At 35.1% G+C, this 27,607-nt stretch overlaps 1 protein-coding gene across 13 annotated transcripts in view; it reads right to left on the bottom strand.

The window, feature by feature from the left end:
- Frs2 (fibroblast growth factor receptor substrate 2) overlaps positions 1–27,607 on the bottom strand; it is a 119,535-nt gene that overhangs the window by 16,012 nt on the left and 75,916 nt on the right. For 8 of the 13 annotated variants that reach the window (XM_063255120.1, XM_063255113.1, XM_063255123.1 and 5 more), the window contains 3 exons: positions 25,270–25,365; positions 24,374–24,417; positions 56–150 (listed from right to left, as the gene is read on the bottom strand). In XM_063255120.1, coding sequence (XP_063111190.1) covers positions 56–111 — 56 coding nt within the window. In that variant the 5' untranslated portion in view covers positions 112–150; positions 24,374–24,417; positions 25,270–25,365. Of the gene's footprint in view, positions 1–55; positions 151–5,935; positions 6,021–23,174; positions 23,337–24,373; positions 24,418–25,269; positions 25,366–27,607 lie in introns of all 13 variants that reach the window. The other 5 variants (XM_063255115.1, XM_013159376.3, XM_063255122.1 and 2 more) reach the window with 3 other exon arrangements.

The following is a 27,607-nucleotide window of genomic DNA, read 5'->3' as shown; positions in this document are numbered from 1 at the left end:
AAAAAACTAAGTTGTAGACTTGGTCCTTTTTTGTAAAAGGTAAATTTCAACTTACCTAGATATGGCCATTAATATTCTTAGCCTCTGCTGCTGCATCAGGAGTTTAATCATACTTCAAAATACCATGTTTTCTTTATTTGCTGATTTAACCTAGAAATAACAGAATGTAGTTAAGAATGTATTTCTTTTAAAACAATGATTTCCTTATGAGATTTCTAGTAGCTCAGTTAACCTAAAGAAACTCAATAAAAGTCTGAAAAATTATTAAAAATTTAATATATAATATACATGTTTTCAAATTAATGTTATGCATATGCTACTATTCCTTTTCAAAACAAAAAGTAAAGATATCATATCTTTAAGTTATTTCTGCCTTCTGCATTACAACAGTGACACTAAACAACTCATTTCTCTACGCTTATCTCCTGAGCCATAAAATGAGAGGTTAGTCTAAACCATCTTCAAGATTCCATTCCTGCTCCAAAGCCCCAGTCTGGCCAGTCGCAGACTCTATTCACTCCAGTGACCTTTTTTAACCCTTCCTTACCATCATCCAGAAGAGCTGACTCTTTAAAAAAAAATCTACCTACCATGTACATCTTTCTATTCTACAAGACCCCCCAGAACCAGTACACAGCAAACAGTAAGACTACGCATGTCATAGAAGTCACAAGACAGTGACATTACAGAAACAAATAAGTCTAAAGTTACAATATATTTTTTGGAAAATTTTCGGTCAGTTTATTCAGTCTTCACAACAAAGAAACAATCAAACTCATTCAAATGGAGGCATTAATACAGTATTTACTGAACACCTATGTTGTATCAGACATTCTGTTAGAAGCTAAAAAAAGAATTTCATTTTAATCTACATACTAATTATGTACATATATGGCTGATACCCAAAATAACACTTCCAAAATCAGGTAGCCGTGCATAGTAAACTATTTACTTATTTACTTCTTTTTGGTTTTTTGAGGCAGGGTCTTGCTATGTAGTTCATGCTGGCCTTCAATTCACTATGAAGTCCAAGATGGCCTCGAATTCATGACAATTATCCTGCCTCAGCTTTCCAAGTGCTAGGATTAGAGGAGTGGTCCACCATGCTCAGCCACAGTGAACAATTTTAACTCTGGATTTTAAATACCCTATACATAAAATCTGCATGTCAGGTGTTTGCTTATACCTCTTGTTAACTATTCCTATAACACACACTTTTAATGTAGGGAGCAAACCAGTACCTCTTTTCTTTTCTTTTTTTTGTCTTTTTCATTTTTATCGGTACCAGGGACCAAACTCATGACCGCCTGCTTGCAAGGCAGGTGCTTATGCCGCTGAGCTAAATCCCCAGCCCCACCAGTACCTCTTTTCCGAGGCTCAAATATATACTCTGCTTGTTAAATCTGCCATAAACCAATTTTATTTGAACACGTATTTGTCTAGCTCTCTCTTCTAAAAGCTTTTAGCCAATTATACCGGCAAATTTCCCTTTCTTCATTCCATTTATATATATTATATTCATATTCCATACTCATCCTGAAATGAGTTTTGCGAGTAAGTAAAATTAAGAAAAACGAGAACAATCCATTCATTTTTAACTCAAAATCAAGGAAAAGTCAAATTGTGAAATGGAGTTAAACATATTAAAAAGAATCAGTATACCAGTCTATAAAGCTCTTTAAAATATTAGAAAATCTCCACTTGAATTTCTGAAAACTTTTATTCTTGGCTTTTTAAAGGTTAATATTTATTCAGTTTATTATCTAATTATTTTGATTATTAACGCTGCTAAAAAGCCATGCAGAGTGGCGCATGCCTGTAATCCCAGCATTTAGGAGGCTAAAGCAAGAGTATTGCTGTGAGTCTGAAGTCACTCTGGGCTATAAACAGTGAGTTCAAAGCCAGTCTGAACTGCATGGTGAGACCTTGTCTTAAAAGGGGCGGGGGATCACTGCTAAAGTATTGTGGAGTTCATGATTATTTTTTATTATTATTTTTATTATTATTTCTTCAGTTCAAATGTTCAGCCTGTCAACTGCAGTAGGGATTAAAAGACTTGTGCCTCATTTAAAAGGAAACATTCTAGGTCCGGGGATTTAGCTCAGTGGCATAAGCATCTGCCTGGCAAGCACGAGGTTATGAGTTCAATCCCTGGTACAAACAAATAAACAAACAAACAAATGGAAATGTTCTACAAGAAAACACATTCTGAATCCCAAACAACAGACATACCAAGACACTCTTAGTATGAACATAACTTAGTGGGCCACTGGAATACTGTCTCTGACTTTGGAGGGTGGACGCCTCAGATACCCTCCATGACTTCTCAAGCCCTTTGGGTTTCTCACCACTGGTGGGAAACTAAAAACCAAAAGGTAATTTGCAGGTTGTAAGGGAAAAGGTGGCTACAGACACTACGGAGCTATAGTGACACTTCGGTTGTCAAACCATTCCAAGTTGTTTGCCCTTTATACAACATATAGTTCTTGTATAATTTTTAGGCCTTAGAACCAGTTATTTGGTTTTCAATTATTTCTGATGGGAAAAGTATGTTCAATTCTCAAACTTTTCAGTATTTAAACACAAATTTGAAACAAACTGAGGTATCACTGTATAATCCTATTGTTAAATAATGAGTGTTTTCCTATAAAATAGGTATATATAATAGCATTAAGTATAATGCCTATTCAAAAAGCATGGCATAATTTTACTAAGAAAATTATCATGAGTCTAAGAAACATTATAGTATCTATTACCACTCTATTTTTTATAGAAAACTAATTTTAAAGCTCCTTAACTATATGTTGGATATCTAATCATTCACAGTATGTCATTTAATCCAAACAAGTACTCTATAAGCTAGCTACTACCATTAGTTCCATACTATAAAAGAACAAACCAGTATCTTAAAAAGTTACTTTTCCAAAAGTCAATTACTAAAGAACAGTCAAAATTAAATCCTCATTTGAATCCGAAAAGTCCTAGCTTTTATTAGTAAAAGACTTAAAACACTTTCTAACATAGAGTAAGTACTCAAAAAATCTTAGCTACTGAAATAATAACCTATCATATAACAATGTTGTAGGCCTTTTATAGTCAGTCAACTTTTCTGTGCCTAAGTTACTGTGAAAAACCAAAAAAATTCTAGATATAACGAAATTTAGAAAAGCATACATGCCTGTAATACCAGCATTGAGGTTGAGGCAGGTGGAATGATTGTTGCAAGTTCGAAGTCAGCCTGGACTATGTAGCAAGATTGTGTGTCAGGAAAAAAAGAAAGGAAGGAGGGAGGGAGGGAAGGAGGCAGGCAAGCAAAGCTAAGCAAAGCAAAGCGCCTTTCAGAAGACAAAGCATCACTATATCACCATTTCAGATAAAGTCCTGTCTTTTTATTTCACAAAGATTTTTTAACATTGGAAGCACAAAACACTTAGAAGTTAAGCACTACTGTTATAACAGCTGTTATATTAAAATACTTAGTAAAGGTGTCCTAAATTTGTCCTCCATCCTACAGAATGACAAGCAAAGAGAACACTGAACTCTTCACAAGTGTGATTATATACTTGGTCCTTAGGAAGGCATCTTTGCTCTTTTAGTTCACTAGCACTGAGGACAAATTTGGCTTATCCTACTGTAGTTCTTTTCAAATATAGCTAGGGCAGAGTATCTGCAGATTTAGAAGCAGAGAAATTAACTAAATTTAGGGCACAACTAACTGCTATGTTTAATTATTTAAAATATCAAGAAAATGGTATTCAAAAACTACTGATTTATGTCAATATTCTAGCTGGGTTTTAAAAAAATCATTGGGTAGGTCTTTTTTTATTTATGCATACCAGTTTTCTGCTTATTCTTAAAAATGATCAAGATTTTTTTATTAGTGATATTATTCTGAGGTAGAAGAGTTTTAGACAAAGCCAAGAAGGGAGATCTTAAATATATTCTTCTAGTTACCTAAACCAGACCTGTTATATGAAAACCAATCACCTGCAACACTGTTTCCATGTGCGCTGGAATTTTAAAGCACACAAACACACATAGAACTGCAGAAGTACATGAGCCAGGTGTGGTGATGCATGCCTGCAATCCCAGCACTTGGGAGGCTGAGGCAGAATTACCACAAATTCAAGGTCAGCTTGGGCTACATAGTGAGTTCAAGACCAGCTTCAACTATATAGTGAGACCTTGTCTCAAAAAAAAAAAAAAAAAAAAAAAAGTACATATTTTTAAGCATCTATCTCTGAATATAGTTATATGTGAACATACTTACATATTCAATAGATTTTTCTGTTCCTTTTATTCTGAGGCAATGTTGGTTCATACCCTCCACCTACTCACCCCCCCCTCCTTTTTTTTTGTCTTTTTCGTTTTTATCGGTACCAGGGATTGAACTCATGACTGCCTGCTTACAAGGGAGGCGCTTATGCCGCTGAGCTAAATCCCCAGGCCCCTCACCCCTTTTAATGCTTGAAAAGAAATCAATTATATTACCTATAAATCACTTCAATATTTGATTTTTTTTTTTTTTTTTTTTTTTTTGGTACTTAGAATCAAACTCAGGACCTTGCACTTACCAGGCAGATGCTTAGGCTGCTGAGCTATTTCCCCAACCCAGTCATTTATTTTTTTTAAATAATGCCTGATCTACATTCCTTAAACCAGCTGGGTGTGGTGGTACAAGTTTGTAATTCCAGCATTTGGGAGGCTGAGACAAAAGGATCACTGGGAGTTTATAGTCAGCCTTTGTGGGCTACAAAGTTGAGTTCAAGGCCAGTTTTAATTGCATATTGAAATGCAGTCTCAATAAATAAATAAGACACCTTATGCTAGATTCCTTCATTTTCCCTTAAGAGACAAGTAAAACCAGATAGATCAAGACAGATTAACCCCATGTTGATGACTACTTAAGGCAGTATTTATTTCAGATATAATTGTTTGTATTATGAATTATTAACAAAATGAGATAAAAATAATTTGTAGACTATCAATATTAAAGAGGGAATTTAAAAATGCATTCATTTCTTCATCTGTCCATTAAAGCATCAAGCATTGAGCTAAATGCTAGATATAAAGATGAAAGACATTCCCTGATTCCCTGATGTTATTATTGTCCCGTGGAAGAGTCACTGATCTATATCCTAGTGCTACAAAACGTTTAAGGAAAGACAGAAGTGTCAAAGAAAGTTTCCTGGGAAAGGTAGCACCTGAGTTGAGTTCTGTAAGATAGATGAGAATGAGCTAGGGAAGGAACAACTATGACAAGAATGCATACAAATGCACACAAGGTTAGAGCTGGAATGTAGGGCATGCATGGGAAAACATTATAAGATAGGTGGGGAAAAAGGCACAGGGCTCCGTCATGCACAGTCAACTCTGTACTACTAAGTACAGCCATATTTCCCCCTATAACCTTAAGGACACTACTAATGTTCTAACAAAATACTTCCGTTGTCTGTGGCACTTGAAGTCTAACCTTTAAGACACAGCGCCCATCTACAAACACAAGAATTCCCTCTCCAAGTACCTAGACTTTTTTTTTTTTTGTATTTTTACCGGTACCAGGGATCGAACTCACGATCACAGGCTTGCAAGGCAGGCGCTTATGCCGCTGAGCTAAATCCCCAGCCCCCTCAAGTACCTAGACTTATATAATGAGTATCACCATAGGTCAATGACCAAATTCCCACCTCCCATCCAGATCTAGAAAAGTCATCTATCTTAACCTCATATTTCACAATGAACTGACAAAGTCACTTTTAATCATGCATTTTGGTTTTTAGGAACAGAAATATAAAATATATATAATATTTCTCTGTATAAACACAACTATAGATTTCAATTTGTGTATTTACCAAATACTTAGAAAATGTTACTAAAATAGTTTGCTGAAAACAAGAAAAAGCTAAATGGAACATGATTAAATCATAGCCTCTACCTTTAATAATGTTGATCATAACTCAATCGAGTCATCTTAATACTGGAGAATACTTATACCAGTGCTTGCTTCGGAAGCACAAGTGCTAAAAAAAAAATGGAAAGAGAGTACTTATATCTACAGACACACTGGTGATGAAATTTACACAATCAGATCTGAGCATCCATAATCTCTGCTTTAAGATATGTGCAAACCTAGCAGATGAGTCATTCTGCCTTAGCTAATTCAATAATGTATTCAGTGCCAAGAGCAACAACCCCAGCGATTTCAATCACAGACAAAATAATCAGCCTTTGAATTCCTCAAAGTAACTCTCAGTTCAGTGCTTTATGCTGTAATATAAAAACACATGCAGCAAAATCAAATTATACTGTCCTTTGGCAACATCAAACTTGAACTGCATGAGGAAATCATGTGACTTTCTCCATTAGAATACAATATAGAGGGGCTGGGGAATTTAGCTCAGTGGTACAAGCACCTGCCTGGCAAGCATGAGTTTGTGAGTTTGATCCCCAGTACCAAAAAAAAAAAAAAAAAAAAAAAAAGAATACAATACAGAAAAAAGAAATATGATTAAAATATAGACATAAGAAAGTACAGACAAAAAAAAAAAGAAAGTACAGACAAGGGCTGGGGATTTAGCTCAACGGCTTAAGCGCCTGCCTTGCAAGAGCAAGGTTGTGAGTTCGATCCCCAGTACCAAAAAAAAGGACACAGTACAGACATTCTCCACAAAGCATTTAGCATTAATTCTAAACTTCAGAATGAATAAATGTAATGTTATAAAAATAGTGCTTTCACTTTTCTATAACATCACACACCAAAATCCTATTTCTGTGTTGATTTTCATATACATCCATATCTTGGTACTTAACTGTTTTGAAACTCATCAAATTTGATACTTGACGCAAAAAATTTTGCTGAGTACTTGTCCTTTGGTACTTACTTGACAAGCAAGGAAGAATGTGTCAATCTTGACTGCCTCAATGACTTCTACCCTGTCCAGTTAGAGCAATTTGTTTGGTAAAGTACTCACCATTTTTGGTACTCGTGTCTCTCATAACAATCAACAAGGACTGAAGCGTCCCTGTACTAATTTTAAAACTATGTTAAATTAATAAATGAATGCTTATGGCTCATAATAAAGCACTTGTTTGTGAATTTACTAATGGACTAATGGAGAATGACCTACAGTATAATAAATATAACTTATGAGAAGCCATACATTATACAAAATCTGTGACCCAATCACCATTTACCAAATAACACTGTTAAATTCAAATGAACTATTTCCAAATAAATGCTACATTCATTTTTTCCCAATAATACACTTGCATTTTAAGTTAATGAAATTTCACTAAACTAAGCAATATTAAGGGTCATAACTCCAAGTATAAATGTTACAATATTTTACTTAGTATGGTACCTAAGAATTCTTAAAAAGCATTGGGCTTGTGGTTTTATTCTTTAAAACAAAGCTATAAATATGTCACTCTAATTTTGAACTTTATGCTGAACCCAGAACCTCATATATGCTAGGCAAACACTCTTATCACTGCTACATCCCAAACCCAACCGTCAAGCAGAAAAAGGACGAAAATAATTATTAAAAGAAAATGCTAAACATAGTTTCTTAGGTTGGATCTTCAAACTGAAAAGTGACATTAATGGAAAAGACTGATAAAATTCAAATACTATAGTGTATAGTTTGGTTATTAGTGCTACACCAGTGTTAATTTCTTACTTTTGACAAATATCTTATGATTGAGACATTAATATTAAGGGAAATTAGGGAAACAATATATAGGATATATGGTACTGCTTTTTATATGGCTATTCTCAAAACAATGTTCATTTTAAAATTACTTTTCCTGGAGCTGAGAATTTAGCTCAGTGGCGTGAGCGCCTGCTTGGCAAGTGTCAGGTCGTGAATTTAATCCCTGGTACCAAACAACAACAAAATTACTTTCCCATCCAGTAGGAGATTTGAGAGGATCTGTATTATTTTAAGGAATAAACTTTATACTTCTCTCTTGCCAATGCCCCCAAGAAATAAACCAAGAAAAAAGATTAAACTAATATACCCTAAAGTTGTGGTACGCTGCAAAGCATTTCTTTCTTTTTTATAGTATTTTCCAGAGTGTGAATTACTTCTAAATCAAATTAGAGAATATACAAATCAAATAGGTATTAAGGTTTTCTTCAGGAAGAAAAGCTTTAATGTTACAAAACAGGTTGGGGCAGAGTAAGAACACAGTGGCTAAGGAAACTGCCAGATTTCACTAGATAAAATCTAATTAATAAACGCTGGATATCTACCAATACATACAATTTAATACACATTCTCAGGCTAAAAGTGCCTGAAGTCTGCAGAAGTTATGATCACATTTTAAGGTAATGTCCTAAAAAGCCACTTAACACAAAGTTGCACAGCCTGGGTTTTTCCAAACAAAAATAATGCAATTGGAAACTTTGTTCACAACTGTCCATTGAAAACGTCTATAGATACTCAATCACAGTATGTTTCCTATTTTTCTCCCCTACTTCTCCCTAGTAATACATCCCTACCACCTATGTCCAATTACTGGCCTTCTGGCCTAAAAATGGCAACCAGGTGCTATTCAGTATAGAATTATCAAACTTTAGAGATCGGTGGGATTAGAGAATCAAATTCTATGTTAGACATGTGACATGTGCCTATCACTTTTTTCTTCTGATATGGTCAGGGCAAAATATGTTCAGCAATGTCATTAAGCCATCAGAGGGGGAAATTTAATCAAGAACAAGTGGTCTCCAAACTAAATGAAAAAAAAAATTTTATCTCTTGAAGAATGTACAAGTGGGATCAGACTGCATTTTGATGAAGTGGGGGTGAGGGGTATGGCTGGTAAGTGTTAGGCTGCTTGCTCCTCCTCAAACAGCTCTAAGTACCATTTCTGGGTTCTGAATTGCCTTTTAAAAATAGTTTCTTAATCTTTTGTTTATGGGTAACAGTCATTCTCAGTTGGGAGCAAAGCAGATACTATATTAAGACTACCACACAGTAAACATACATGTCATTCTTTTTTTAGTTCACTCTTTTGAATTCTTGTGGATTCTATAATCAGATATTTCTTAATAGGGTGAAAGATAAGGCCCTATACTCAAAGTCTTAAATGCTGAAATAGTTGGCCTTTGTTTCGTAACTTCTGTAACAGTGATTTTAACTATCAGAAGCCACTGTTGCATTTCGAATTTTTGGTCATATTTTAAGAAGTAGAGGCTAATAAAAAAAGTGACCCTGAGGCTGCTGTATTGTTATTGTTGTTATTTTGAATAATGATACATTATTTATCAAAGCTGAAACATAATTGACTTTAAGACCAATATTTCATAACTACTGAGAAAAATGCTGCCAAATATACAACAATGTAAGATATACACAATTTTTGGTAAAATTAGGAAATGTATCTCAGAATCAATGAAATATGGTATATAGTCAATGAAAAAAATAGCAACACACAAAAAATAACACTAACAAGTCCAGGATAGTGGTACACATCTGTGATCCCAGCTACTAGGAAGACTGCAGCAGAAGGATATCACATTTGAGGTCTAAACAGCTGGATGAGACTCTTTTTACACAAAAAAATAAAAATAAAAAGGGCTAAAGATGTGGCTCAATAGTAGATCCCTTGACTAACATATGTGAGGCCTTGGTTTCAATTGCCAGTGCCACCAAAATAAAATAAAACACTAATGAGAGTTGTTGCCTAGCATGGTGGCCCAGCACTTGGGGGGCTGAGACAGGAGGCTCGCTGTGAGTTCAAGACTAGCCTAGGCTCAGTAGTGGATTTAAGGCCAGCATAGTAAGATCCTGTTGGGGTGGGGTGAGGGGATGCTATCATATCTTGATCTTTCCAAGATGCTAAAAGACGGCTACAATCAAGTGATAGGATTTCAGAGGCTCAAAAATCAATGTCCTCATAAGCCCTTGATAAAACTGATCTAAAGAATAATCTCGGACTCTAGAAATTATTTTCTCCATTTTTTTTCTTTCCTTTCCTATTTTTTCCATCTTTCAAATGGGAAAATGAAGGTGAAGAAAAGGTTCATGATTTTCTTTAACATTTATCTTGATTTTTGTATGGTATGTATGGTAGTGCATGTCTGTAATCCCAGCACTCGTGAGGCTGAGGCAGGAGGATCACTGTGAATTCAAGGCCAGCCCACAATACAAAGTGAAACTCTGTTTCAAAAAACCAAAAATAAAGAAATAAATAGTTGAGATTTATCATTCTTAAACTCAGAATACCAATCATCCATAGTGAAGGCAATTCTGTACAATGATATTCACAAATATAGTGAAGGATAGTCTCTCTGAGCATAATATACAACAAGATACAACTTGAAAGCAACTGTGAGAATATTTTCTTTCTTTCCTGTTGTTTTCTTAATGAAACAAAGAAAAAAACAAATTTTGACAGAAAACAGCTGGAATTTCTATTATGTTTTAATCTACTCAGAAAACGTTTCTTCATCAGTATTGGCTGAACAACTGTGCACTTTAAATAGTCTTTTATAAAACACTTAAATTTAATTCAACAGCTAGCTACAAAGAATACTAGTTTCACATAACTACGCATATAAAATACTCATGTCAAAGCCTTTAATTTTTAAATTGTCCAATGCAAATTACAATTTTGAATTCCTAGAAACTAATCTTTTAAATAAAATGTACACTATGGCCGAATCAAGATGTTATTCATTCATTCTTTCTTTCTTTTTTGCTTTCTTTCTTTCAGACACAGTCTCACTACACAGTTTAGGCTGATCTTAAACTCACTGATGTAGCCCAGGCAGACCTCAAACTTATGGCAATCCTCCTCTTTCAACCTCCCAAGTGCTGGGATCATAGGCATGAGCTATCACATCCAGAAAGATGTTACTATCAATATAACTAACAAGTGGTATACAGCATGTCTACTGAGTAAATGTACTTTATTTTTATTTATTTATTTTTTTTTTGTCTTTTTCGTTTTTATCGGCACCGGGGACCGAACTCACGACTGCCTGCTTGCAAGGCAGGTGCTTATGCCGCTGAGCTAAATCCCCAGCCCCTGAGTAAATGTACTTTAAACATAACATTAGTCTCTAAAGTAAAAGAGTTCATCTTAATGCTCTATATTTCTCCAGGCACTATTAATCTGGTAACGCCAGCAGGGCAGCATGATGGGGTAAAACACAGGTGTTTGGCCTAGGTCTGCATTCACATTTCCTCACAGGCAGTTAAAAGCATGCCACCACTTGCTATCTATGAACAGCTTTAGAGGTCTGGAGGAAAACTGGCTCCAAAGGGGGCATGACAGAGGAGAAACAGTCCATAGGAGAGCAGGTGGGAGGCAGTAAGCAGCCATCAGCAAGCCTCCTTTTCTCTTTTACTCCATTCAGACTATAAGCCTATTGGTTGGTGTCACCCATGTCTAAGGCCTTCCCTGCACCTACAACCAGAACTGTATTTAAACCAATCAGTGGACTAATTTGGTTACCACACACTCTTAATCCAAATTCATACACCCTAGATTCAGCATAACAATCAGTAAGGTAAGACTGAAGAAACCAAGATCAGTCAGTTTGAGAAAACAAGTATTTGGCAGTATAAAGAATAGAACATAGACAGTTGTCTTCACTATGGAATAACGGACTTACCTTGGTCCTGAAATAGACTTCTTTAGATCAAATCACAGAAATATATAGCAATAAAACAAACTTCTACCTACTCGGTTCCCTTTACATGCTGAGTTTCCAATCACTAAGAGTGCTTCCAATAGATACCAATCCTAGAAGAAGTTAGATGACTTGAGCTTTATTTCAATGGAAGTGAATTTCAAGGACCAAACTAAAACAGAACTATTCTGCATTAAAGTGAACAAAGAAAAATATAAAAACTTTTTAAAATCAAACTTAGTTTTTAGCTGTAGCAATTGTTTAATGTCACTGAGATGTACCCAACTTAGTTTTCATAACTTTCTACTATCAAAGTATTATGTTCTTTTCATTTTGCTTTTTGAGACTTCAGAAACATAAAGGTGTTTGTTTAAAAGCAAAATTTAAGGGGCAAGCAGGCAATTGTGAGTTTGATCCCTGGTACTGATAAAAACGAAAAAGACAAAAAAAAAAAAAAAAAAAAAAAAGCAAAGCTTAATGAAAAGTTCTTTCCAATACCACATAATAACCCAACAGAACCATTCTCTTGACATTCTCCACGCTACTCTGTCCAAATTCTTCATGGAACACCAGCAAACCAGGCTGGCTTGGCCCCATTTCTTTGTGAGGTTGCTGTACTAATGGTCCCTGTCAAATAGCCACTAAAGAGCTCCTGGGGGTTCAGGTAATCTCTCCCCTTGTCCATTTTAGACCTGGAGTTCTAATAGCTTCCTGTCTGTTGGTAGTCTAGCTGGCATCATTTGCTGTTTCCCTTAACCTGACCATGCTCTGTAAGTACAAATATTCCTCATTTAACAACTATTTGGACTTAGTGCCACTCAAAACTTGTAACTCACTCCTCTTTTGGAGGTACACTTCTATACATCCTGTATAAAGAGCCTCAATATCCTTTTGTGTGTGTGTGCAGTACATCTTCACACATTACTCCAATTTTAGCATAGTACTGTACAGTATCAGAGTTTTATGCTCCATTATACTTTACAGGATGTTATGCAAATAAAAGGAAACTTACCAAGCTAGAGTTTCCTTTGACCACTCCTTTGTTCTGAATATTGCATATACTATATTTAGTTCCTCAACTAACAACAGGTCCATTTAACTCATAGCTGCAGGAATGTAACTCTTGTTATACAAAGATTGCCTGTAATTTTTGAATGTGGCATCACGGAAAGGTCTAACTTCATCCTTTTGCAACTTGGATAATCAGATTTTCTAATACCATTTGTTAGAAAGATTGTCCTTTCCTCATTGAATGGTCTTGGCATTTGTTATGGTTTAGATAAAAACAAAAAAAGGTTCCCCTAAAATATCATGTGTTCAGATGTATGGCTTCATGACTGGATCATGAAGGCTCTAACTTTATCAGTTGTATGAATTCACTGATGAGATCAACATCTGATGGCATTATTGGGAGACAATGGAAGTTTAGGAGGTGGAACCTAGTCTGTAGTAAAGCTCTAGTCATGGGCCCTGACTCTGGGGATTATAACCCATCCTCAGCCACGCTTCTCCGGCTCTTGCCTTCTTGCGTAGCTTCCTGGCTGCCATGAGATGAGCAGCCTTCCTTTCCATACTCTGCTGTGATCCCGTAACTGCAGCACTTGGGAGGCTGAGGCAGGAGGATCGCTGCAAGTTTGAGACCAATAGTGAATTCAAGGCCAGCCTGAACTGCACAGGGAAACCCTGTCTCAAAAGACCTCCTCCCAAAAAATAAATAAATAAAACCAAAAAGAAAAAAAAAAGAGAGAGAGAGAGAGAGAAAGGCGGGGGTGGGGGGGCGACAGGAAAGGAAGGGGAAGAAATCCCACAATAGTTTCTCCAGGCCCTTGAAAGTAAAACCTACACTCTTCGATGGCCTACAAGGTTCCTGAATATTTTGGTATGACTTCCTGCACCCCTACTCCACTACTGATCAGGTACTTTACAACGCCTCCCTCTCAACATTCTGTTCCGGCACTACCGGTCTTAGTATTCTTTCAGACTGCACTAAGAATGTTCCTCCTTCAGCACCTTTGCAACTACTCTTCTTTGTACCTGTAATTTGCATCAGGTGCCTATGTAGATTACTCTCTCACTTGCAGTAGATCTTCAATCACAAATAAAATTAGGACTTTATACCAGTAGAATTTACTATTTTGTATGTTTCTGCTATATTCTTCACATGACTTATTACTAAGAGGCATGCTGTATTTTGACTTTTTTATTCTTCTTTGTCTCTTACTACATTAACAGTACAAACTGGAAACTCCCTAAAGGCAGACTTTGCCAGCCACGTAGTAAATTCTCAATAATTGTTAAATAAATAAATATCCTAATCCTGTATACTGTTTACAAACAACCTGCAATACAACTACAATCATTTTTATTTGTACTTATTAATTTATTAAACTGACAGCTATTTCATGAAAAATGCTTTGAAAAATTTAAGGTTAGTTCACTTGAATGATCTACCATACCCATTTCCAATATACTAAAATATATGGAAAGTATTATTTATATTATACTGAAAATAAACAGGAATATTGCCAATCACATTAGAAAAAGCACAATTTCAGAACATCATAGACTACTGAAATGAACTGATAGCTTAGCTATAAACAATACTAGCTTCAAATATTCTTCTTCCTTGAGAAAAAATTCACTCAAATTCTGAAAAATTTCGTAAAAAGTTCATCTTTATCCTATAAATACACAAACATCATAAGACATCAAGTTTCTTTTGTTGATAAAGTTGAAGTTGTTTAGGACTGAGTTTACTAGCATACACACATTTTCACCTGTTAATTAAATTGCCAAAACTTAATGTGCTTGTTAATGCTAATTATAGTCACTAGCAAAGAAAGTACTCTGAGCGTATTTCTCCCAAAGTAGTTGGGTTTGGAGGCAATGAACGCTGTTTTCCTCATTACGAACCTGGTAATATTCGCTATAATAACAGATAGATAACCAAATCATGATTGAAGTGCCTTAGGCAAATTTTTCTGAAAAAGAAATAAATGACTTATTTGAAACTGATACCTCTCTTTAAAAGATTATATCAAAGAATGAGAGAATACTTTTATAGGAAAAATATTCGATTAAAATAATCAGTCCATCTGAATTAAAGAGTACAATGTTACTTTTGTACTAGCAATCATATCAGGATATAATTAGACTTAATGCTGCAGACTTTATTTTACAGAGTAGACTAAACACACCAATAGACATTCACTATAAAAATAGGTAATGAATTATAAAGTCTAATATACTGTATTTTTTTTTCTGGTACCAGTAATCAAATTCAGGACCTTGTACTTGCCAGGCAGGTACTGTGCCACTGAGCTATATCCCTGGCCTCAACCATCAGTATTTTTATAAGAATTTTGCTAATGTGAAGATTTAAAAGTTTGAAATAATATTAAAGGAGTTAAGATTTTAATAAACAATGTTTTTGCATTTGTTGTATCTGTGGGCCACAAATACCACATAATAAATATTGGCCCTCTTTGCAAGAATCAATTATCCAATACTCTCAAACAAATCACTCTTTTACTGGATTTTTTTTTAATGGCTGTGTTGTTCCAGGAGTAATGCATACTTAACAGTAATAGAAGTTGTAAAGGACATGATTTCTGCATTTTAAAAAGTGCTTGAGGGCCAGGGATGTAGCCCAGTAGCACAGCACCCGCCTAGCAAATACAAGGTCCTGAGTTCAATACCCTCCTCCCAGTACCATCCCCCCAAAAGAAATAAGATTGAGAGATTGTTTTTTCTTTTAAATAAGGTGTTTTTAGAGCAGTTTTACACTTCGAAAAACAATGAGAAGATGGTACAAGAGTACTGCTATAAACCTTGTATCTATCTTTCCTTATATTAACATAAACTGGTAATTTGCTATGAGTAATGAAACAATATGGATATATTATTAATAAAAGTTCAAACTCATATTTACTCATTTTAGATGTCAAATCTAAAAACAGTCCTTTCGTCTGTTAATAATTTCAAGAATCTTTCCTTGTATTTGACTATCCTAACAATTTTGATGACTTTCTGTCAATTATTTTATATTGTGTTCCTCTACTGGAATCTGTCTGATACTTTTCTCATGATTATGGGTTTTAGGAAGACCCAGAGATAAAGTACCATTTGCATCGTATTATATCCCTTAAAAGATTCTATTAACTTCATTTGTAATGGTGGATGTTAACCTTGACCACGTGACTGAGGTAGTGTTTGTCATATTTTTGCACTGTGAAGTTCTTCCTCCCCCACCACCTTTGCCAACTGCACCCTTGGGAAGAAGGGCACACACTGCCCACATTTAAAGATGGTAACTTGTGCTTCACTTGAAGAAGGCAGAGTGTTACATAAATTATTTACAGTTCTTCTGGCAGGAAACTTGTCTTTCCTCTATTTATTTATTCATTCAATCTTTAAATACTAGCGTGGGCCCATGGATATTTATTGTATATTTTGGTTTATATTCAATACTACTATATATTTATTTTCTAGCTCAAGTTATTCCATTTGGCTTCATTTGGCTATCTTCCTCTGACATCTTTTTGCCTTTGTGGGTATTTTTAAAAATGCATTTTTTGGCACTACAAGATAATCTAAGCTGATCTTGTATATTTCTTGCTCCTTCATATAATTGGCCATTTTTCCAAGGAGCCCTTTTACCAAGCTCTAAACTCTAGGTGTGCTCTTGCAGGGGCATCATTGCTTGTAAGAAGGGGTGGTGTTTTTTTTTTTTACTATATTTTTTGTGATTTTTACGGGAAATCTGCATAACAAAACATAGAAGGAACTACATCACAAAAGTGCTACCAAAAGAAACAAATTAGGGTCAAACATCCTAGAAGTATTTTTTCCGATTTCATATTAAATGTCTGATAGTGTGCCAATGGCCTTCCAACATCTGTAAGGCAAAACCAGACTCTGATGTTGCTCCCCAACCCACCACTACTAATCATCTGTGTGAAAGGACTGAGATGAATGGCACAAGCTATTTTCATCCTTAGAACTCCTGGTTAGAATTACCTTTTCCCCCACCTCACGACCATCTACTCTATGAAAAGACTCCCTAGGTGAAGGAGGCACTATTTCCACTGCTACAGATATTAAGGAAGTACACCAGAATCCATTTTCCTCCAATTTAAAATATACCTGGTATCAAATGGGTTAGAGTAGGAAATAAAAACACACATGGGCTGAGAGTATATAGCTCAGTGGCAGTGGTGTGCTACCTACCATGTGTGAGGCTTTGTGGTCCGTCTCCAGTTATGCATACATACATAACCATGTCTGAAATATTTTATTTTAGCTTACACATATACAAAGTAAGTCAGACATACATATTGAAGTACTACATTGTTTCTCTTGTATAAGAAACCAAAAGTGTAAATAAGGACAAACTGCACACTTAGAAACCGTTAAGATGGCCAACTTTGTCATAATATTTTTACTGCATTAAAAAAGAATTTGGGGGGGGGTGCTGGGGATTGAACTCATGGCCTTGTGCTTGCCAGGCAGGCACCTGTACCACTGAGCTATAGCCCCAGCCTCTCAAAAAGAAATTTTTAAAAATCCAAGCAGGACATGAGGAAAGAAAATCAAGCCAATATGCTAGTTCATGAAATATATAAAAACTCTAAACAAAATGTAAGAAAGTCAAATTCAAATTTATCCCAGGAATGCTTGGTTGTCTTCATTTATAAATCAATACCGCTGACCATATTAATAGGCAAGAAGAAAGTTTGACCACCTCTAGTTTTAGCAAAGTCTTTGAATGTACTTCAACATCCATTCATGATTTAAACAACAAACAAAATGCCAGCAAGAAAATAATGAAACTTCCTTAACTTTGTAAAAGATATCTTTAAAAAAACAAAAGCCTATAAACATCATTCTTAGTGGTGAAATTTGAAAGGAATTTCTGCAATGATCAAGAACCAAATATGAAACAAAACAGAACATATGAAGATATCTAAGACAGTATAGTAATGGTTCAAAGGTAGACAGGTCATGAGTACAGAGTACAAAAGTAAAATTTTATTTATAAACTTGATTTATAATAATAGGGAACAGATGACAGAGGAAATGAAAGGCTATTTAACAAATAGAGCGAGGATAGACAACTGCTCATCTGGCAGAAAAATGAAGTTATACTCCCTACAGGTAAGTCTCAAAAAAGAAATCAACCACTAGGAGATTTAAGTATTAAATATGAAAGGCAAAACAATAATGCCTTTAATGGTCACTGGCTAATGAAAGGAAGGGTATCTTTATGATCTCTGGTTAGGAAAAGATTTATTAAAGTTAAACCATAAAGAAAATCCTCATAAACTTAACTGTATTAAAATTAAGCACTGTTGTAAGGTACCATATATACATATACAAAATGTATTTTGCTGTGTTTGGGTTACGGGGGAGGGAACAGGTTACAGAGGATGTTACCACAGGTTAACAAGGTCTACAGGAGAAATGCCAAATAACCAACTGATTTCTTTAAATTTTAATTCTTTATATTTCGTCCTTACTTTATAACTGTAAAATTAAACAGCAATCTTGTCAAAGCAACTAAATTATCTGGTGAAGAAAAAAATAATGTAATGGTAACACGGAACTGCCGCTATTCTAACTACTTTAGATATTAAATATTATGTATTTGTGCCAGCATTTAAAATCAGCACAAAGCCAGGTATGGTGGCGTACACCTGTGATTTCAGCACTGGGGAGGCTGAGGGAGGAGCGTTGCTGTGAGTTTAAGGCCTTGGCTACATAGTGAGTTCAGAATCAGCTTGAACTATATAGTAAACTGTCTCAAAAAATTGATTAATTAATTAAATGGAAAAACAAAAATCAGCACATGATTGCAGGAGTTTGTAAATAACTTTAATAAAAAGAACACAACCTTTAGTAACTTTATACCAACGCCTGTATCTAGACCTTAGTTGAATTATTAGCAATGATGTTCTTGGTAGAATCCAAATAGTATTCAGATAAGTGGTATGTTCGTATGACCTCTTCCACTGTCCTTGAATTATTAGTTTACCAGATGAGCTACTTAGTTGCTAGATATAATGTTAGAACCTAGCTTTGAATGCTTCAGGGAAGAAACGATGTATAAAGAGCTCTCTAGCCAGGGATAATGGCTTGGGACTAAGGTCTTTGTTACTGGACAGCCTGAAAAAAGAGCACTTGATCACAGCAATTGAGTGACAGTCTGCACAACAACGTGAGATCCTGTTTCTCAAAAATAATAAACCACACAACTGTAATCCCATCATTTGGGAAGCTGAGACTGGAGAACTGTCATGAATTCGAGGTGAGTCTAAACTACATAGTTAGCCTCTGTCTCAAAAAACCCAAAAGAACATGTATGTTTGTATGTATGTATTTGGGGCTAAGGGTTAAAAACAGGGCCTATCCACAAAGCTATACTCCAAGTTCTTTTAAAAAAAATTTTTTTTTGAGACAGGGTCTTGCTAAGTTGATAGGTTGCCCCTACTGGGCCAGAATTTGTGACCCAGTCCCTCCTACCTCAGCCTCCCGGAACCGGGATTACAAGTGCATGCTACTATATCTGGCAAATATTTTTAAAATTTAAAAATAAAAAAGATAAGAAACAGAGCAGACACCGTATTTTAGGACTTTCTAAATAATTCTGAAATTAAAGTACCAAAAAATACAAAGAAAAATCGCGGACTCAGTGAACTTATATTAACACTATATAAACAGCTGAAAAGGATGAGTGGAGAAAACATTTATCTCAAACGCTTTTTAAAGTAACAGTGAATGTACCCATCATATAAAACATTCATTTCATTCAAAAACACCCTCCCTTTCAGTCCCAACACACACATACACACAAGGTGGGCAGCTCCCTTCTGAACTCCGCTTTACCTTAAAACAGTGACTTTAAGCACACACAAGCTCCCACTCAGACTTTAGTTTCTACATGCTGCCCACACAGCACTTTGTGAGCATGTGATTAGGAGAAATGATGCGCAATCACACCACATTCTTTCCCTCAGCTCACACATCAAGAACTTGCCCTCTCAGCTGCATTCTTCTTCAAATAGCCATGGTCACCTTAGCAACCCTATGTTCCTAATATGGACAGCTGGTCCATTTAAAGTCAGTCCTTCTTGGCAGAGAAAATGCTTGTTCTTCAAACTGGGGTAGAGACGAGAGGTTTCCTTTTCAATACGCATTACAGGGGTTGATTTAACTTGATCAGCACTTTTGTTCTGTGGAAGCAATTTGTGTGGAGTTTCAACCTATTCTGAATTTTGGGGTTTTTTTGTTTTTCAATATAAAAGCAAGTAGTCGGGGAAAAAAAAAAATCAAACCAGCACATACAAAACTCTATCCTATCTAAAATAATTATAACCATTTATATATTTATGGATAAAGTTTAAATTCAGCTAAAATGAACTATGATAAGTGAAGGTTTAATATACAGTAAAAGATAGACTCAAAAGACCCGAGCCTTTTAAATATCTTGACCTTTTCTTTGAATATCAAAAACGCTACTAGGGACCAGGGATGTAGCCCAGTGGAAGAATGCCTGCCTAGCACACAAGGACCTGGGGTCCATGATGCCCAGCATTTTTACCACCGTCACTAACAACAACAAAAAAGCTACATTCCGAAGATCCAAAATCCAAGGTATTAAATGAACTATCAATCAATTAGCATTTCTTTATTCTATCTGCTACATGTGAAATTTCTCATATTCTTTCCACAGGCTCAAAGAGCTAGTATGACCAAAAATAACATGAAATTACTCAAAACCAATCTTGATCTCTCCCTGTACATGAGACTGAACCAAATTAAGCTCTCAAGATAAAAGACACACATTTAAAATCCAGCATCTGATTTTCACCCTATACACAATATAGGAGGAAGAAATTGCTACATTCTGAAATATGAGATCAAATTACTCATTTCACATCCACATAAGGATGTTAACGTCTTATCTGCCAAAACAAGATGTGTAAAAGGAAGGGAGGGGAATAGGGAAAAAAGAATCAAGATATACTGTGTACAGGTACAAATTCCCTAAGATGGGTATGATCATTATGTATATCAAAAACATACTGGGGCTGGGGATTTAGCTCAGCGGCATAAGCACCTGCCTTGCAAGCAGGCAGTCGTGAGTTCGATCCCTGGTACCGATAAAAATACGAAAAAGACCAAAAAAAAAAAAAAAACATACTAATAAAATTAATTTTAAAAAATAAAATTTTCCACTCAGAGCTGGGTATGGTGGCTCACACTTATAATCCCATCATTCAGGAGGCTGAAGCAGGATGACTGATGAGTTCAAGGCTAACCTGTCACAAGACAGGCCAGGCTAGGCCAAGCAAGGCTGGCCAAGACAGGACAAGAGTTCCTAGTCTGTTAATTTCTACTTAGGGGGATCAAAGAAAAGTTTCTCCTTCTGATACCACACTACTACAGATAAAATACAGTGGAACCCTGGTTCATGAATCTAAATTCTAAGATCATAAAACCAGAGATTAAGCTCAGCGGCATAAGCGCCTGCCTGGCAAGTGCAAGGTTGTGAGTTCGATCCCTGGTTTAAAAAAAAAAAAAAAAATTCTAAGATTGTAGAAAAGATAACTATGTTTGTGTTTGTGAGAAAGATGGTCAAGGTCATGTCTGTCACCCAAAAGAGAATTTGCAAACAAAAACACAATTTTTCCAAATGCTTCTATGCTAAAATGTTTGCAAACAAAAGCATTCATGAACCAAGGTACTACTGTAGTCTCTGCATCCCCATACAGATGGCACTTGTACTGGTTATTATTCAATCTTTACTGTTTGTTAGATTCAGCAATAAGGTTTCACAGAAGATAGCTCTGCTTCATGGAATCAGCAGAAGAGACTAATGTTCAACTATATCACACTATAGAAATTAATGTCACTATTATCTTCTTTTGAAGTCCTCTAATGTCTCCAATGTTTTGGTTTTATTGGTCTTATTCTTTACTGTTTTGTTCAATTTTATTATAACTAATGATATAGGCAATTCTTTTTAAGATAACAAGAGGCATTATGGTAACCATTGTTGATCACCTTGTATTTTGTTTTTACATTATGTGTTATGTCCATCTTTTTGATTTGACTGACTCTGTCCTGGTATGTCACATTTGGTTTTACTTTCTTCAAAAAAAAAAAGTAGTAAGAACTGTGGGAGTAATAAAACCCAAAATGTGTAATTGTCATTGTACAAAAGAAAGGAAAAGAAAGTTCTCTAAAAGATATAACTGCATATATATTTAAGTGTATAAGATAGATAACCATATTACTGAGTTTTGTTGGATTATTGAACAAAACTGTTTGCAGTCTCACTGTTTGAAAGTCCCCTCTATATGCTTTAATTTTGTAACTTCAACAACTATTTCTAAGATGACAATATGTAATTAACTAGTGATTTCCTACTGTTTATTTTTTCTGAAATTCTGTATAACTTGTACCCTTTTTCTGTTTTTTTTTTCTTTTTTCTCCTTAAATTAAAAAAAAAAAAAGAAAGAAATTAATGTCAAGGTATCATATTATTGTCATTATGTGTTCTGCCTGGACAGCAGCTAACTTAACTATTAAGCTTTTGTGAGATAATCCACAGTGACACAGTTTTCAGAAGAAAAATACGTATTTGTTCTACCATCCTTTTCTTTGATAGCTCTTAACTGACCTACACAGCAAGCTTTCTGAATAGATGTTTATATCTCTTCCTCTAAACATCCACAGTATCTAAATTACATTCTTTAACTTAATTCTAATATAAATAAATATGCACAAATTGGCCTTTTCCTAAATGTCAATTTTAGGGGTCTTAAACATTGAAGGAATTTTACATAAACATCAACATAGATCACAACGTACCAGTTAGACAAACTAGATGACCACTCAGCAACATGGCCAGAACTTAAGAGGGAAATGCAGGGGAAGAAGAGGTGGAAAAGAGATAAAAAATGAGAGTAAGTCCTAGTGTCTTTTTTAAAATGTATACCAAATCATTTTATTCTAAGGTTTATTATAGTCATGAACAATACTTAAAAAAAAAGAACAATACTTAATTATCTGTTTCTTAAGCTACAAGATATAGTATCATGACATTTTTCATTATCTAATGTAAATTAAAATATAGGCACATAACGTAACTCCTCATAAGACACAAACAAAAGAATACACACCAAACATATAAAAGCCATTAAGCTGATGGTGATGCCTCCCTATAATCTCAATACTCTGGGAAGCTGAGGAAAGAAGATCACAAGTTTGAGCTCAGCCAGGGCAATTTAGCAACTTAGTAAGAACCTGTCTCAAAAATAAAATATAAGGGTCTGATACTACTGCTCACTGTGAGGACTCTGGGCTCAATCCCCACTACTGTATCAAATACCTTACAGGTCAGCCCTAATAGTATCAAACCCTACAATGCATCATTCTTGTGGGTATCTTGCATTGTACTAATGTAGAATTAAATTTCATGTGTCAAAATGTGATTAAGATGTAATAGACTAAATTCATGGAGATTAACCTTTTGAAACGTCTGTTTTTGCTTCCGGTACTGTGGCCCAGGAAAGGAAGGATAAAGATTTCTTCTGAAGTGCTCCCTCACTTCACTGTCTTTCAGCAGTGCTCTAGGGGGTCAGACAGTACCACACACAGGTCCAGGACCTCCTCCCTCAACCTCCTGAAACTAGAAGAAGAAAAAAAAAAAAAACAGAGAAAGGAGTTTCAAAACAGGACTAATCTTTGTATTTATTCTCCCCTTCTCCTTTTCAGTTACTGGGTCCCTTTATTTTAACCTTTTGTTTCCAAAAACCAAATAAAAACTGACCTGATTACCTAAAACTACAGTGTTTTCAAAAATAGGAAAGAAGGGTTGGGGATATAGCTCAGTAGTAGGCATCTGCCTAATAAGAGTACATATACCCCTCAAAATATGTGATACTGAAAAAGGCAAATAAACAAGAAATAGAATTGCTGATTTGAATAATTTACTTTATTTGGTTTTGGGGTTTTTTGGTACCTGGGATGGAACTCGTAACCTCATGCTTACCAGGCAGGCACTGTGTCCAAATAATTTACTTTAAAAGCATTTCCAGCTGACAACTCTTAAGTTATACCAAATGATCACTACAACCTACCCAAAAGTTAGTTATACCAAATGATCACTATTCCAAAGTTTCTGAGAAAATGTAACCAAAGTAACTTCTTTGGCAGCTTTAGCTTCAAAGTAAATGATTTCAAGGAAAACAATAAAAAGATCTTAGTATCTACTCACTTGTATTTCATACTTCAGAAGTCTAAGGAATATCAACTAATTAATCATCACATAAAATCCACTAAAAATCATCGGATGTACATTTTTAAAGCATTCAGGAATTTTAAAAAAATATACAGAGATGCTACCTAATGTTCTACGCAGTAACATAGCTGGCAGAAAGCAATCTACTTGTTAAACTAAACATAGGAGTTATACAATTTCCATAGAGAACTTTAAGAACTCTCTACTCCTTAAAATCACTTAGGCAATATCTACTGAGCTGCAATAAGAAAGAAATTTTTCCTCAAAAAAGGTAAAATTACCCTCATGGAGCTAGGAACAATATTAGAGTTACAACATACAATGTGTAATACAACATAAACATGGGGAATAGGATAAAATAACCATGAGCTATTAAGCCTGGATTCAATTACATTTGTCTAATGATTATATTAACAATTTCTCACCTTGTGGAATTCTCTTCTGAGAAAAAAACGATACAATTTTGTTCCTAAAAAATTTCAGGTAGAAAAGTTGAGATGTTAGTTTCAAAAGTCTCTTTAAAAATACATCAATTCATTTTTGCTAGACAAATGTGACATTTTCATATTTTAAAACATCAATAACTTAAGTGAATTTTACTCTATCCAAAATCATATTCTAAAGGCTTTCTTTAAAGTTGTAATTCATAGATCATAAAATTCATCCATTTCAACATAAGTTTTTAATGTAGCCACAGTTTTGTAACCATTACCACCATCTAATTCCAGAATATTTTCATCATCCCAATAAGAAACCCCATAGTGAAGGGCATATTTCTAATTCCAAGAAAGAAGCATCTGAAACAAGTTTAATTTTAAAAGATACATAAGAAGCATACTCTACAAAATATCAAAATTATATTTTAAAAGTATGTAGAACGAAGACTGAAGAAAAATTACATATTAAAAAAAATTTTTGAGACAGCATCTCACTGTGTAGTTCAGACTGGCCTTGAGCTCACTCTGTAGCACAGGCTGGCCTTGAACTTGCAGCAATCCTCCTGCCTCAACCTCCAGAGTGCTAGATTTACAAGGGCGCACTACCACACCCAGGCTCCCAAATTATAAGAGAAGCTATATATGGATAGTGATATAATGACTTTTTCATATATTTTCTCTATATTTGTGATTTACTATTACCACCTTCAAAATTCTTTAAAAGGTATAGCACAAACATATATTTTCTATTTCTATACTCAAATTTGTGCTACTAAGTAAAAACAAATACAAGGTCACATTTTTTTAATGTCCACCATATTTTCAATTCAATATTCTCCAAAACAACTGATAAAATAATAGTTAAAACATTTGGTTACACTTACTAATCTGGTTGAAAAGCCACAGCTGCATCTTACTTTATGACAAATATACTGTTTCATTCCCTTTGCATCTGGACATCTACTTCTTAATGGCCATTTCTGAAATAAAGGTACCATTATTAAGAATGAGGCTCTTGTACATGTAACCAACTACAATTTTTAAGGACAATTACCTGATTTGTACCAGAGAGAACCACAAAAATAATTCTTGAGGTATTTTCTAATAAAAACAAACCAAAAAACAGGGCTGAGGATAAGGTAGGAGGAATAGAAAATTGGCTATTATCATACAGGTCCAGAGTGGTTTGATCATTGATGCCTTTCACACACACTTTAACCTCACAATTCCTGATGCCATTTACACGTTGAACAAGAAAAAAGGGGGAAAAGGGAAGGGGTAGATAGGAACCTTTAAAATCACACATTGAATAAATTGTTTAACTACTCTACCAATTACTAGGATGAAAACTCTGGGCCAGGGAATTAGTTCAATGGTTCAAGTGCTTGCCTGGTAAGTGTGAGGTTGTAAGTTCACTTCCTGGTACAAAAAAAAAAAAAAAGGAAAAAAAGCGCCCAGAAGGTTTTGTCAGTTTTACTTATGGACATTTTTAAGCACCTAAAACAATGACTGTCATATCATAAGTGCTCAGTAAATATTTACTGAAAGAATGAATAAAATGATGAATTAACTTTAGTCAATAAAATACTTAAACTAGAATTTTAAAATAGCAAAGCCTCAAGATGCTACTTCTTTCACAGAAATTGCTAGGACAACAAACTTTGTATGAAAGACATACCAAGTAATCAAGCAATGAGTAAGTGAGATGTCTTCCTAATAGGATTCAAAATAATGAAAGCAAAAGGAAGGACAGGGTTATAAAACAATCATTTTGCAACCCTTAATGAAATAATGAATGTAGAAAAAGATCACTGGTTGCTAAAACCATTGGGTAAAGAGAAACAATGGATGGATCAGGCTAACAAAATTTGAACCCAGGGAGCCAACACAGTAGAGCACACATGTAATCCAGCTGTTGGGGAGGCAGGAGGATCCCAAACTTGAGGTCAGCCTAGTAACACTGTGAGAGTTTGTCTGAAGAGGAAAGGTGGGGATAGGGGAACAGACAGGATGTAGCTCAGTGGTAGAATGATTGCCTACCATGTGGTAGAACCTGAGTTCAATCTCCAGTATTATAAAACCAACCAAACAAAACCCTGAATCCAGTGATTAATTTTACCATTAAAAATGGATCTACTACACATTTATATGCAGAAGTACTCATCACTATCCATGAAATGTTCATTTTAGAGCTCCTCTTTTGAAGGATACATAGTAGTAACACTTTTACCAATCAACTCTTTATCACTATGTTCCATAGTACCTTATTTTGCATCTGGTTTACTGTAACAGTTGCCTGTTTAATTCCTTGGCCTCTTCCGTGTTCACCTCAACAAATCAAGCAAAGGCTAAGGCAGGAGGATTGTTGCAAGTTCGAAACCAGTCTAGCATACAAAGTGAGCTCAGAGGTGACCTGAACTGCATAGTGATACCCTGTCTCAAAAAGACCAAAAAAATAAACAACAACAACAACAAAAAAAACCAAAGCCTTCACAGGCAATTTACCACCCTGATGAGATTGTCTCAAAATTAAAAAAAAAAAAAAAAATTAAAAGGGCTGTATATATAGTTTAGTCTAAAGACCCTGGATTCAATCCCCAGTACCACAAACAAACACAAAAACAAAAAAAGAAAGATCATGTCACTCTTTTGAACAAACCCTTTAATGGAATCCATTTCACTAATCTAAAAGCCAAAATCTCTACAATAATGGCCCATAAGGACCACAGTCTAATATTCCCCTCCTACTTCTTATCTCCTACCACCCTCCTTCCCATTCACTCTATTCCAGCTATACTAGCCTCTTTCCTTTCTCTGAACACCAGATATTCTCAGGGCCTTCATTTCTCTGTCTCTCTCTGTCTCTCTCTCTCTGTCTCTTTGGAACACTTTTTCTCTCTCTGTCTCTCTCTCTCTCTGAAACACTAGATATCTCTTAGGCTTACTCATTTTCTTTTAGGATTCGGCTTTTAGGGTGGGGCAGGGGAAAGGAGAAGGCTTTTATAAGTCATTGCATTAGGAGATGTCCCCTGGTACCTTAGACAAGTCCAAAATACCTGCTTTAGTTTTCCTTATCTGGCAGAGAATATACAAGGATAAGTATAGTATAAATCATTTATACTATAACTCTAGAAAAAAATGGTAAAAGATTTTAAATAAATAAGTTTTATTAAAAACAACTACTGACATAAAAATTCTCTTTCCTCCTACTTCTTTATGGAT

This window comes from Cavia porcellus, unplaced genomic scaffold (genome assembly GCF_034190915.1).
Source record: "Cavia porcellus strain 051 isolate PalLab524CR breed Dunkin Hartley unplaced genomic scaffold, mCavPor4.1 scaffold_8, whole genome shotgun sequence".
Taxonomy (NCBI): Eukaryota; Metazoa; Chordata; class Mammalia; order Rodentia; family Caviidae; genus Cavia; species Cavia porcellus.
This window is presented reverse-complemented; position numbering and strand designations above follow the sequence as displayed.